Genomic DNA, 14691 nt, shown 5'->3' with positions numbered 1-14691 from the left:
GAGAACAGCTGGTTCCCTGGAGTCATGTGACTAATAGACTGTTCTCTTCTAGAATCTCTTCCCACCCACACCCCAAATCCACTTTCTCCTATAGTCATCTGTCACTTAGGGACGGGGTAAATTCTTAGGGATGTTTCCTTATGTAAATCCCATAGTGACATGAACTTGGATGGTACAGTCTACCATACACCCAGGCTATATGGTCCTATTATGGGACCACTATCGTATGTGGCCGTCACTGAGCGAAACATCGTTAGGCAGTGCATGACTGTATTAACCCCAAATATTCAGCTTGAGAATTACCGCACCCAGGAAGCCTCAGCCTGTTTCAAGTTATCAGGCTATTCCACTTGTAGCAAGTTGCCACATTGTCTTATCTTTCCTTATTCCTTGGCAGAAGGCCACCAAGTGGGCACACCGCCTCCCAGAACAAGAGTACACCTCCCAGCTTCCTTTGCTGCAAGGTGTGGCCATGAGACTTCAATCTGGTCAAGAAGTAGTAGTGGTGTTTAACTTGCAGAAAACCTTACCAGACAGCCAGCACATGCCCTTTGTCCCTTTTTCCTTTCTGCTGGTTTGGAATATGCAAGGGGTAGCGAAAGCTCAATCATCCATCTTTGTCGCTGACGAGCACACCCCGGACAGAACAGCAAGATGGACATATGGGTCCCTGTGGTACCAGAGCTGCCATGCATGGTTGGCTTACCTCTGTACTCCTGTGCCTCAGAAAGAAATGCCTCTCCTTTAGACCATTGTTTTCCCCCATTGTATGAAGCTGCGTTTCTCTCTCCCACTGCTATTACCACCCCAATTCCAACCAGGAAGCTCTCAAAAGGGGTGGGTGCTCAAAAACTGTGGACTGTGGTTGCGTCATGAAGAGATTTCCGTTCCCTTCAAACAACTGCCTTCCTCTTTTGTATGATGTTTTAGGCTAAGTATTACAGGTTAGAATTAAGCCCAAAAGTAGAGAACCCTAGAAAGATTTTTAAAGCGACTCTTACCCCATGGGGAAAGGTTTTAAAACAATTTGATAATTCACTTTTCTTTAAAATGTTTTATTTGTCACATTCAACATATAGCTCTAACACAAAAAACATAAGTATATTACATTGTAAACTATCAACACCTACCTGCTAAAAAAGCATATTAAAAAAAAAAGATAGGAAATTTCAAAAAAGTTTCTTGAATTATGACTACACAAAAAGTTTAAATTCTAAATGAACCCAACTACTGTTAAGACCCCGAATTATAGGAAATGAGGATGGCTCAGTAATCATCATGATCAGGTATGTCAACCTTCATTGCAGAACCATCGCTGCTCAGTGTTACTGTGTCAGCAATGTACATTTTTAGCGTGTCTATGCTGTCACATATACGGTTCACCTTGGGATAAGCAAGAAGCCTTTCTAGGGGTACACAAAACTCATTTCCAACACAAAAAGGTTTGGGAGAATTCACTATCTTCGTTTTCTCGGCTTCTGTGAAGGCCGGTCCAAGGAGTATGAACTCGGTTTTTTCAGCTTCTGTGAAGGGTGGTCCAAGGAGTCTGATCTCAGCTAATCGGGCATCTGTGAACATTGGTGGTCCAAGAAGCCGTCTCTCCTCCACTTTTGCAGGGTCACAGTCTGCTGAATTAAATATAGAGGCAGCCAGCGGATCCAGAATTTTAATAAATCTGCGTCTCATGAGGTAGACTTGTCGGTACACTTCATTAAGCACTACAAATTTACGCACTTTTTCTTGCTGTAAACTCGGATACAATTCTGTATAAAACTGAAGGGAAAAAACACAAAACACTTAATATAGGAAAATTTTCCAAACATTTTACCACAATTAGGAATTAACTGCATATACACATTAACCATATGTACGTATTGTCAAACCCTATGAATCAAAAATGCCCCAATTATAATGGAAGTCAACTATTGACACAGATGGACATTAACTGATTTGCTTTCAAAATTCTAAGGCGCAAAGTCTCTCTCAGCCAGGTTTCCACCAATTCACACCAACTTAATTATTCCTACTTGATATTACAGGGAAAAGTTAAAAAAACAATGCTGTTAAACAGGAAAATTGTGTTTATTCTTCATCATACCTCCTCAAACCAAAAGGGTCTGAGAAGCATGAAGGCTCAGTTCCGACAGGCATTTCCTTAGCCAAGCTGCAGAGGAAGTGCTGCTGGCTTTCCACCTTCCTTCTGATGATCCTGGCAGAATACAAAAGCGGGCTGCTGGCACAACACCTTGGAAGCATTCTAAGACTCCAGCAGATTATTCTCTGTAATATGCTTTGAGACATGGCAAAAGGCCAAGCAGTCTCGAGAGCCGCCATAGACCAATTCTGCCAGTGGTTGTAGGGCAAGAATGATTCTCCTAGAGTCAACCTCAAAATAAGGTCATTTACACTTCTCTCTCCACTGGGGACTCGTAAAAAAACCTCACCATCCTAATAAACGTACTTCTTGCCTTGGGAGCTACTTCAGGAAGATACTCACAAGTTCATAAACGTGTTCATCGTCCTGCTCTGAAATGCACAATTCGGTTGCCTTTGCTTCATTTTTCCGGAAGATCCCTATCTGGGTACAATATCCAACGTTCTCAGCTCCTGCTGGTGGTTCCCCAACACCGGTAAACTCCACAGAGTAATTGTAGCGATTTGCCACATCTAAAGCCCTGAAATCAAAACAGGAATAATATTTCTAAACTTAGAGCTACTGTTAAATATATTAAGCGTCATCCTCCCTGACCCAATCCAGTTTTGCTTCCCATGGTTTCATTTACCCATGGGCAACCATGGTCCAAAAATACTAAATAGAAAATTCCAGAAACAAACAATTCATAAGTTTTAAATTTGGTGATGAAATCTCATTCATGCCATCCTGCTCCATCCTGCCCAGGATGTGAATCATCCCTCTGTCTAGGGTATTCACATTGTCTACACAGCCATCTTGGTTATCAGATCAACTGTCTTGGTATCTCAGTGCCTGTGTTCAAGTAACCCTTATTTTATTTAATAATGGCCCCAAAGCTCAAGAGCAGTGATACTGGCAATTCGGATATGCCAAAGAAGCCATAAAAGTGCTTCCTTTAAGTGAAAAACTCAGTTTCCTGACTTAAGGAAAGAAAAATTCTATGCTGAGGTTGCTAAGATCTACAGTAAGAATGAATCTTCTAGGCAAGAAATTGTGAAGCAGGAAAAAATTTCACGCTGGTTTTGCTGTTCCACCTCAAACTGCAAAAGTGACAGCCACAGTGCTTAGTTAAGATGGAAAGGCATTACATTTCTGGGTAGAAGACCAAAGGTTAATACTGGCCTAACCCTACATCATTCACCTCACTTCCTCTCATTCCTCAGAATGCATCCCCATCGTCAAGCGCCGCATGACTGTAAACAAAAACATTGAGAACTCACCAGGTCTGAAACTGCATTCTGTTCCACTCAAACTTGTGATCTAGGTCTCTTAAGGCGTTACCCGATGGAAACAGGGGGTTGAACTCAGAGTTTGGTGTGCTGATGACGATCATGGATGGAGAGAAGTATCCGAATACAACTTCAGGAAACCTGGCCAGATCTTCTGAATTCAAATGTTCTATTCTAAAGTGGTAATGAGAGCAATGGAATAAAATCAAGCTTCACTTACAAGTATTTCCTAATTGTCTTAGCAAAACAATTTGTCTCTACATTGATTTATCCTTTCTTTGCATATATGTAAAAGTGCTTAAATGACCTAAAAACAATTCTCATCCTCCCCTTGGCCCATGGTGTCCTCTTATCCAACTAAGGTCCTTTGCTGTGATCTCTGGGCCTCACTGTCAACACCTCTTAAAAAAGGTATGAGGGCCTGGCCCGGTGGCACAGTTAAGTTCACATGTTCTCCTTTGGTGGCCTGGGTTCGCTGGTTCAGATTCTGGGTGTGGACATGGCACCACTTGGCAGGCCACGCTGTGGTAGCCATCCCATATATAGAGGAAGATGGGCATGGATGTTAGCTCAGGGCCAGTCTTCCTCAGCAAAAGAGCAAAAAAATAATTTAAAAAAAGGTATCTGAGCAGGTACCTCCCTGATATGATACACCAGGAAGGGCACAATATCACTTCTATGGTATTCTCATCAAAAATGCATACCCTGAATGTATGAGGAAATAGATAAACCCAGATTGACACCCTACAAGATAATTAGCAAGTATTCCTCAGAAATATCAAGGACAAATAAGACAATGAAAGACTGAGCACATCTGTTCCAGATTAAAGGAGACCAAAGAGACATGACAATTAAATGCCTACGATCCTGGACGAATTTAAATGAGAGCTAAATATGAACAGCTATAAAAGGACATCACAGGAATAAGTGATGAATTTTGAGTATGGACTGTAGGTTGGATAATAGTATTTTATCAATGGTAAATTTCCTGATATAATTATACCATGTTTAAGAAAAGTCCTTGTTCTTAGAATAAATACTAGAGGATTTAGGGTCAGGGGATATGCCTCCAACTTGCAAATGGTTCAGATAGGAAAATATTCACAAATATATAGAGAAAAAGACAAAGTAAATGTAAACAATTGGTGAACGACTTTCTTGTACTATTCCTCTAACTTCACTGTGAATTTGCAATTACATGAAAATTAAAAGTTCCCCAAAATGAGTCTGATAGTCTGGCTGACATTCCATCTAAATCGATTTGCCCTAAAGAAACCAGATATCCACAAGTGCTTCCCAGGGGCTGAGCTTCAAACCAATCCACGAGCAAATTCCCAGCCACTGTGCAGAAAAGGGAGACAATTTCCTCCCCCAGGCTTCAAAGACAAAACCTTCTAACACTCCTCCTGGGCCTCTGCTTTCTCTACTCCCACCCCCTCCCCGCATCTCTAAGAAATGTGGGGTCCCATCGGTAAGGTGGCAGCACCTTGTGATGTGTTACCAGGCTCAGTTAGCAGACCTGCCCCTCAGCTTCAATGCTGCCAAGAGGAATCCAAAGGTTTGCACACTCCAACAGGGAAATAGGGGAAGGGAGGTGGTCAACAGGACACATCAGAACAAGCACGAGGGCGGACGGTTTGCTCACGACTTGTGCTGGTCACTACCAGTCCCACCAAATCTAAGCTACCCTTCTTCCCTAGTAAGAGCTGTCACAGGCAGATGGCTGCCCAGTTAGAGGATACATTTCCAGCCCTTTTCAGGCCAGGTGTGGCTACAAGCCTAAGTTCTCACAAATAGAGTGGAAGAGATATGTGCCCCTTCCAGGTCTGGGTCATAGACATGTCATACCTGCCTCTGTGACTTCCCCTCAACTAATCATTAGGAAAATGCAAATGAAAACCAGTGAGATACCACCTCACATTCATTATGGTGGCCATTAAAAAAAAAGGAAAAAATAGTAAAGGAAAACAGAAACTACAGTAGTTAAGTGTTGCCAAGAAGGTGGAGAAACTCACTCTTGTGCCCTCTTAGTAGAAATGTTTAAATGATATATCTGCTATGGAAAAAAGTACGTTACAAATGTAATGGAAATAAACATTACAATATGATCCAGCAATTCCACTTCTGAGGATACATCCAAAACAACTGAAAGCAGGGACACATATTTGTACACCCATGTTCACAATAGCCTTATTCACAACAGCCAAAAGGTGGAAACCAACCCACGTGTCCACAACCAGATGAATGGACCAACTACAAAATATACACACAATAGAATACTATTCAGACTTAAAAAGGAAATTCTGACATGGGCTACAGCATGGATGAACCCTAAAAGACATCATGCTAGTAAGACAAGCCGCCCACAAAAGCACAAATACTGCATTATACTTAGAGGAGGGACCTAGAATAGCCCGTTAGCAGAGACAGAAGATACAATGGTGGCTGCCAGGGGTTGGAGGAGGGACTAAGGGGGACTTCTTTAATGGGGAGAGAGCGAGTTTTGCCAAGATGAAAGGTTCTGTGGATGTGGGGATGCTTGCACAGCAACACAAATGCTAATGCCACTTAACTATACACTTCAAAGTGGCTAGGATGGAAAATGGTTATGTATATTTTACAATAAAAGAAATTAAATTAAAAGGGGTATATGGGTTCAAAAGATGAAACAGATTCAAGGACAATTTGGACATATTTATGTATAAGTTGTGAGACTAAAATATATTAAGAGGTGACTGTTATCACCAGTCTCCCTTCTAATCTTATCACTGCTCCTTGGTTCTCCAATGTTCTAATGTTTCCCATAATTTCAAACATTATGTGTCTACTATGTGTAAGGCAATAGAAAATACAAAAAAAGCAAACACTCTGCTCTGGAGAACACATTACTAAAAATTGGAAATCAATCTGAACACACCATCACGCCAAGTGACCCCAGAGTAAAACCTTTAACTACTACTAGAAGATCATAAGAGGCACATATTTTGGTTTCAGAATACCATTTCCCATGAAAAGGAACCAGAACTCCTTTGAGAAATGGCTCGTTCCCCAAGGCTGGGGAACAAAAGGTTGACGACTAGCCTGGAACATCTTCCTATGCCAGAAAATAAGAGCTCACAAAAATGACAGATCAAAACAAAATGGGAGCCAGCTTGGAACAACGTTGGGACAATCTGAGCAACAAAATAACGCACAGTGATAAGTTACAAACCATTAAAAAACAGGAATTCATGAGTTCATCCTGATGATAAATGGAGAGAAGGGAGGGTCCCGCATATGGTAGGGTTAACTGGTAAATGTACAGGTAGTGCTGGAATTGCAAAAACACTCACCACCTCGGCATATAGATGGGATCAGGAAAGAACCATTAATGAATGCTAAACCTAGGGGGAAATATGGATGAGTGGCAAGATATTTTGCACGGTGTTAAAGTTTCTCCTCCTAGACTGCTTATTAGCTGTGCAAGAAAAAACAAAACACTAATTATACATTAGAGCAACACACCTTGACTAGGGATCAAAATTAACATCCCCAAGGAGAAACAAATGGACATTGGTGCCTCCAGATGGACAAGAACCCAAATAACGTCTTCAGTGTTCTACAATATTCTAGGAATGCATAACCTAAATCTAATCACCAAGAGCCAAAAACGAAAAATATTCTCATTAATACCTGCCTTAGGAAATGCATACTGAATTTATTAGGGGCAAAGGGTAAAACCTACCCTTAAATGGTTCAGAAAAATACTGTTTGGAGGGAGAGGGGGAGAGAGAGGAAGAGGGAAGGCACAAACACAAATGACAAAGAAAATGACGAAAATATTAATAGGTGAATCTGGATAATCAAGGGGATATTGGGTGTTTCTGGTCCCATTTATCTTCTGCAACTGACCTATAAATTTGCAATTATTTCCAAATAAAATGTCCAGTAAAAAGCTAGTCCCAACTGACAAGCAATTTTCTTTACCAATAAGAATTCAGATTATGACAAGTATATATTTAGCACACTAAATTTACTGAGCAAATTCACTCAAGTTTTTAAATGAATTTATACAGTAAGAATCAGTTTAATACTTACAATTCAATACATGTTATTAAGTCAAACCCACGTAAACGGCTATCTCTCTCCACGGCAGAGCCAATATACAGAGTAACGGTCAAATCCAGATCCCGGGGACTCAGCTGGTCGCCCCAGGATGGGGATAGCTTATTCCTGCGGAAGCATTTTTGAATTAGAAAGGACCATCTGAACACAGCAATTTACATAGTAAATCTCACCAGCAACAGAACTCTGATCCTCTGATAATTATCTTCTACCTGTATTGCCAAGTCTGACACGGCCTGTTTTCCCTGACTTGATGTATTAAGCACCAGGTCAGAGGGTAACTTCCTCTCTCACAGGGAAAAAACTGGTTAGAGAACAAGATTTCTGAATATTTGATATTGCTCTCATTACTAATACCTTTGGTCTTTCAGCTTACTCCGGATCAGTGATTTTTTAACTTTTTGCTCTTTCGAAGAATAATATTCTTGAAACAATTTCTGGAAGCCTAACATCAAAGAGATTGGAGCGCTGCTCTGTTTCAAACTGGAGGCCTGGGGCCTTTGCCCCAGTGCTCTGGTGCAATTTACATCCTCTTCTATAAGGTATCATGGTGTGTAGCATTGAAGTAATTGATTTCGCAATTTGAAATTGAATTGCAATGCCTTGACTACTATAACTACTTAACTGAGGCTATACTTTCTACATTGGTAGAAACAAAACACAGGTATTATTCACAGCACATACAGCCAATTAGTGTTATTTGGTGAGCTTGAGGCTCTCATACTGCCAATCTTTTAAAACAAGTTACATAACAGACAGTTCCTTTAAGTATCATTAGTGTTTTAGATTAGTTTTAGATTAATGAGCAATTTTTTCAGAAAATAGGTATTACCTTGAGTAATGTAACACAGAGTCATTGATATCTACTCCAACAAGCAGTTCAGCACAACTGTGGATTTTTAGGATCCATAAGAGCGTATTGTCACCACACCCCAAGTCTGCAACCTGTAGATGAGACCGAGTATCATTATTCCAAAGATATTTATAGCCAGAAGACAATATGTTCAAAAACTCTGAGCAACAGAAATAAGACCATAATACAGTCATGTGTCTCTTCCTTAACGATGGGGTTATGTTCTGATAAATGCATCGTTAGGCGATTTTTGTCATTGTGGGATCAGAGAGCACTTACACAAACCTAGATGTTAAAGCCTACCACACACTTAGGCTACATGGCACAGCCTATTGTTCCCAGGCTATAAACCTGTACAGAATGTTTCTCTACTGCATCCTGTAGACAACTGTTTAACACAACTGCTAAACACAGAAAAGGTACAGTAAAAATACTGTATAAAAGACAAATCAGTATGCCTGGATAGGGCACCCACACTAAAAAGATACCTCAAATCAGCTTCTGGGGTAGCTAATTGGCTCTAATCCAGCCTTCAGTAGTTTTCTTGGGACATGAACTATTTCTGAATACTAAATAATATTTCATGTATTCTTTTTTAGCCTTATGCTTTATGCTTTTTGTAGTTTTTTTTAGGAAGATTAGCCCTGATTAACATCTGCTGCCAATCCTCTTTTTGCTGAGGAAGACTGGCCCTGAGCTAACATCCGTGCCCATTTTCCTCTACTTTAGATCTGGGACGCCTACCACAGCGTGGCTTGACAAGCGGTGCCATGTCCACACCCAGGATCCGAACTGGTGAACCCCAGGCTGCCTTTGAATCAGATCGTGCACATGTAACCACTGCACCACCAGGCTGGCCCCCAAGTATTCTCTTAAAATGCATAAATAGGTTTAAGGGTTTAAAACTAAAACATACTATTTTGTATCTCAAAATTCACTCCATCAGAAAACTGCACTTGGTAAAATCGAGATTATGAGTTCTCTGCTGCAGTGTTTACCAAGTTGTTTTCCAGGGAACACTAATTCCCCTCTGGCATATTCATACTGCATCTTAGCAGCGAAGGTACATTCAACCTTATTTAACCCACTTTTTCCTCAAATGAGTTTGACCACAGAACCTTTTCCTTAAACATATTAGGTAAACCTTGCAATCTGCCTGCATGTTGCTCCCTCTGTCATTCAGTAATTTTCCTTTTTGAGGAAGGCACTTTTATAGGACAGTGGAAGAAGGGAAACAGAACTGAAATAAAAAGTTTAGTTTCAGGAAGCAAATTATGGGAAGCACTAAACTGCACTAATTTATACCCAATACAACATAGTATAATATATGGTATAGTATGCCCAACTGTCTTCCATGCAGAAACTGAGCTGAACCTATCCTACTAAGTATTTGATCCCCAGTAGTAGGTGCAATCCTGACAAAAAGCAAAGTCTATAGAGTTTAATTTTACCAAACTCATTAGACAGACTACCATTTTCCTTAATGGTCTATCATTCTTTAGCCTATAACTGACGCTGCAGAATTCTCATGTTCCCCAGGCCTGCCCACGGACTCCCTTGGTCCTAGGAAATCCAAACAACTCAACAGTGACACAGAAAGGAGGCATTACCCAGACAGAATCCTACACCAACACTAATCTCGAAACTTTGCTACAAAGGGAAAGTGGATACCAAGGGCTCCATGCCTTCCTCCCACTGTCCCATTGTACCCCACTCCCACCAAAACAGCCCAACAGCTGAAGGGCAAAGCCTTCAAGAGCAAGCTGATCATAAATTAACAGGAGGGATTAGAGTACAAGTCCTTAGAGAATGAAAGGAGGTTTTGAGTCTGGATTGGTTTGCAACCCAAGGAACGGAACCAGTGCGTTGACAAGAGTTGCTGGGAAGATTTTTAAATTTCCTCTTTGAAATTTTGTACAATTAATCCCCTTCAAAGTAATTTCTTCATAGAAAGAGCTCCTAATCTAGAGTCATTGCTATTGTCTACATAATAGGAGAAAAGATTAGGTACACATACTTTTCCCCTCCAAAATCAGTACTTGGGTCCTTAAACAGTCAGCTTCATGCTTCAGCAAAGAAAGCTTTACTTTCTTTACTTTCGTTTCTCATAGTCATTTAATTTATTTGACAAAGCATTGCTTCAAACCCCAAGAAATACTCATACTGAACTGTGAGCTGCCAAAGAGGCAATTTCCAATGCTTCAACTGAATTCTTGTGCCCTGATAGGGTTACAAACACGTAGCTGCAACAGTGTACAAGTATAGAAATAGCAGTGGTGTAGTTAAAACAAGGAAAGTTTCACACAAAGTCTTCACCAAGTCTTGAAAGTGAAACAAGAAAAAGCCTGGGGCCAGCCCGGTGGTGCATCAGTTAAGTGTGCACGTTCCACTTTGGCAGCCTGTGTTTCACAGGTTCACATCCCGAGTGCGGACATGGCACCGCTTGTCAAGCCATGTTGTGGTAGGCATCCCACATATATAAAGTAGAGGAAGATGGGCATGCATGTTAGCTCAGGGCCAAGCTTCCTCAGCAAAAGAGAATTGGCAGCAGATGTTAGCTCAGGGCTAATCTTCCTCAAAAATAAAACCAGAAAAAGCCTTCCATCTAGAAATTCAATTTACCAGCTTCTGGTCTCCATCCAGACCATCCAATCCATAGTTTGGTAACCAGATATCTACTGCCAGATGTTTGTATGTTGTATGAAATCATGACTGTCCCCTGAAACTAGCTGAGTATGTTCATTATCCTCCAATTACAAAGGACCACAATACCTATGTCCGCAAGACTGGTCTGCCTGCTGTTCTGACTAAACTCTCTAGAAACGTGGAACCTACAAGATCACATCCAACAGTAAAATGTCAAGATTTTCACATTTGAAACTGGCAATGTTCAACTACCTGAACCCTGTGCTCCCGGTAAACAGGTTAGAGGAATCCACCTATGGGAGCTCAGGCTTTCAAGAATCTTCCCTCATACTCAGAGGCCACCTTGTGCCTTAAATGGTTAGCTTAACTACTTATCCCACTGATCAGAACAAAATTCTTGTTAACCAACTTGTGGTCAAGCTTCTCTCCTTCCCACAGGCCCCTGAACTTTGGACTGCCCTCAATCTGAGGAAACAAGCGGCCTCTACTTCAGGCTCCCTCCCAGAAAATAGGCTGGCCTCAGAATAACTACTACCAATCACACCACCCGTTTATCCTACTTGTTCTCATCCAGCTTTTTCTTAGTTTACTTATATTAAAAAAAAACGCTTTTTCCCAAACTACTGAGACACATGTGGATTTCACAGTCACAGCGTTCACCCTATTACAATAATCATTTTCCCTCCTGACAATCTTTTTGAATCGTCTCTGCTTACTAAGTCCTTAATAAGATTTCATTCTTGTTTGACAAAACATTTCATAAGACAGATTTAACAAGTGAACGTTGGGTAAGAAATACCCACCTTCTTGGTCTTATGTTGATTCACCAAGTCTTTCACGAAGAAGTAACGCTGTTTGTATAACGGAGGATCAAACTCAATCCACTTCTTCCTGACAGCTTCAAAATTACCACCAACCACACCATTGCACTGAAACTTGACAAGTAAAAGGGAAGTGTTCTAAATCATGCATGACTTTAGGAATTAAATAAGAAAAAAACAGCGTTATTTCCCAGTTACCTTTAGAATACATTGGCCCTCCAACCACCTCTGTCTGAAAGTCACTTGGTGGCCCTGCATTTCCTCTGCAATTCACCTAAGCCTTCTCACGTCTTCCATCAAGTGAGAATCTGGCTTTATGCTTCCTATAGCTTAGAGTCAGCTCCAGAGAAAATTACTTATGAAGGCATTTAAACGATTTTGAGTCTCCTAGTCACAAGGGACCTTCAGCAGAGTGAACTGCTGAAGCCTGTGGTCCAGGTAGGCAGCAGGCTGGAAACTGGTTGACAAGGACTCTCCTTGACCAAACTTGAGGCTTCCGACTAGGCCCTGACCTAGTCCCCATCCTCTTTTTGCCCTGCCCAGCTCCGTTTGAAAAAAATCCTGCTATATCAGTTTAGAGAAAACCCTCAACCCTTGACATCTGATCAAGCTGTTTCTGACCAAATTCCTCATGCCCCACTCTTGATACCTGATCACTCTGGCCTGCCTTCAGCAAGAATTGTTAAATCTTTAGCAAGAATCCCCATGCCCTTGATGTCTCCTCTCTTCCATCCATTGACCCCTCACAGGCTCAAAATCCCCAGCTGTCTTTGTTCTATATGGCATGAGCGCTGTCTCTCCTCTATTGCTAAGCTCTTATTGCAAGTAGTTTCTGCTACTTAAAACAATGATAAAAATAGAAACGCTTATTTGAGTGCAATTTCATCTACATAAAGCCTTGTTTACCTCAACCAACACCTCAGGAATTGATAGGTGCTAATGGTGATGGATTTTGCTTGTAACTACAGCACAGTACGTGGGCTGAATAACTCTTGAGTCATAAAAGTGGGTTAAGAAGGGAAGCATTACCTCGGTCTTGTTTTCTGCCATTTTCTTTGTTTCCAAGTTTCGTTGAGACAAAAATGCAGATGTACCCTTCAAGCTCTAGAAATCAGCAACGAACGACTCAGCTGTGAATATAAAATCCCAATTTTTATAAAGAAAAGGAGCCTGGACACAATTAGGAGGCTACCTCATCCGGAAAGAAAGAGCATGGGCGTTCTCCTCTCTCTTTCAATGTTACCATTTAATCCACAGAATTTATTCAGTTAACTATTTTTTCAGACAATAGCAAACAGGCTCAAAAAGCCTAAGCCAATTTTCACCAGGCCAAACCCAGCTAAACGCACTAACACCCATTGGCCCCTTTGACTATTAGTTTAATTTGCTATAAACTGAATGACTCTCTCAGTTGTGACTTTTTCATTAAAGCCCTCACCTCTTTGAAATTGCTTTCAACTACTCGGTCACACAAGGTCAAAATGAAACTTCGAGGGCGAAAAAGTGGCCTAAGTCATAGATAAACTAAAGATGCTCCCACGTCTATTCAATTCACTGATGGACTTGAATTTAAATTTGGGTTCTCTATTGCATCCTTGTCTCTATCCACGAGAACTTAGTCTTAAATGTAGGCAACATGTCAATCACCTAACTCTCAAGTTATTCTCTTACTCGTATTCCGAACTCCCTCCCCCCCCACCCCCCCCCCACCCCCCCGCCTCCACGCGAGCCAGCATTACGGTAGTCCCAGGGCATGAGTCGTGGCATCCATTACCTTTGAGTGAGCAGCAAGAGCAAGACGAAGCGCAGGCACTGCGGCGAGCAGCAGAACTGAGCGGTCAGCGCGACCCCAGGCCCTATTTAGCTCTGGGCCCCGCCCCCGCCGCGCGCCCGCCCACCGTGACGTTACCCGCCGCGGCCCCACCTGCACCGCCCACACCTGCGGCGCCCCCAATCCTGCGCCCGCGGCGTCCGGCCCGCCCTGCGCCCAGCCCCATCCTTCGGCGCTCCCGACTCCGAGGCGTCGGTTTTGTGTCTCTTAACGGCCTGGGGCGCATGCCCCGAAGGCATTTTCTAGGTCATCATCCGAACCCCGGGGGCCCCCTCTCCCCGCCGCATCCCCCGCTAGCGCACCGCGGGGACCCGCCCGGCCGGCCGAGAGCCGCGACTGTTGGACGGAGGCGCATCCGCGGGCCGCGAGCGGGGCGGCGGGCTCGGGCGGCTGTTGGCTTCGCGGCTCTCCCCGTGCGCTGCGCGGCGCTGGAAACGGCCCGGGCCAATGAAAGCCGCCGGCGGGCGACCGGCCGAGCGCGAGCCGGCCAGCGGCTGGTGTCCGCGGCAGCTGCCGCTCTGCTCCCCGGAGCAATCCACGGCGCCTTAAGGGGACTCTGGGCCGAGTAAAGTGCTTCCAGTAACACCTGAACTCTCGGAAAAACTTTCTTTCAGTTCCCAAACCTCCAACTGGTATACTGTTTCCACGTGCTGGGGACGCAACTATCTCATCCCTTAGGAAAGTGTATCGTGGCCTCCTACCCCTGCAGAGATTCAGCCTGACACTATAAATCAGTTATTTCATTCTTGTATGTGATGGAAATGTAGGAGGGAGAGAGGAGAAGCGAAATGCCTTCTTTGGGGAAAAAGAAATTTAGTCCTATGTTGAGACTGAAAAGCTGGCGTCTACTTATGAATTAATAGCCCCTTAATATACCATAAGTAATATATTGGAACTGTATTTTCAAACACTTAATATCTTAATGCAAAGCACAATGTTAGTAGCTTTGGGGCATCACAAAGCTAAATTATACAATTTTTGGTTTTGGTATATTGAGGAATCTAGTCTCAGAG

The 14691-nt window shown here is 42.5% G+C and overlaps 1 protein-coding gene across 2 annotated transcripts; it reads right to left on the bottom strand.

Moving 5' to 3' along the window:
* Nucleotides 1-1039: 1039 nt before the first annotated feature.
* Nucleotides 1040-14148, bottom strand: HENMT1 (HEN methyltransferase 1). 2 transcript variants are annotated; one of them, XM_070608123.1, is made up of 9 exons: nucleotides 13981-14148; nucleotides 13622-13659; nucleotides 12877-12977; nucleotides 11830-11961; nucleotides 8360-8472; nucleotides 7501-7635; nucleotides 3415-3597; nucleotides 2498-2675; nucleotides 1040-1773 (listed from the first exon to the last, which is right to left on the bottom strand). In XM_070608123.1, the coding sequence occupies exons 3-9, from the start codon at nucleotides 12895-12897 to the stop codon at nucleotides 1267-1269; spliced, it is 1269 nt and encodes a 422-aa protein (XP_070464224.1). In that variant the 5' UTR covers nucleotides 12898-12977; nucleotides 13622-13659; nucleotides 13981-14148; the 3' UTR covers nucleotides 1040-1266. The 2 variants fall into 2 exon arrangements, with proteins under 2 accessions (XP_070464224.1, XP_070464223.1); XM_070608122.1 differs by having other exon boundaries at nucleotides 13622-14053.
* Nucleotides 14149-14691: the final 543 nt, after the last annotated feature.

The sequence above is a fragment of the Equus przewalskii genome, unplaced genomic scaffold (assembly GCF_037783145.1).
Source record: "Equus przewalskii isolate Varuska unplaced genomic scaffold, EquPr2 ChrUn-13, whole genome shotgun sequence".
NCBI lineage: Eukaryota > Metazoa > Chordata > Mammalia > Perissodactyla > Equidae > Equus > Equus przewalskii.
The sequence above is the reverse complement of the archived record's forward strand: the minus strand, read 5'-3'. Positions and strand labels throughout refer to the sequence as shown.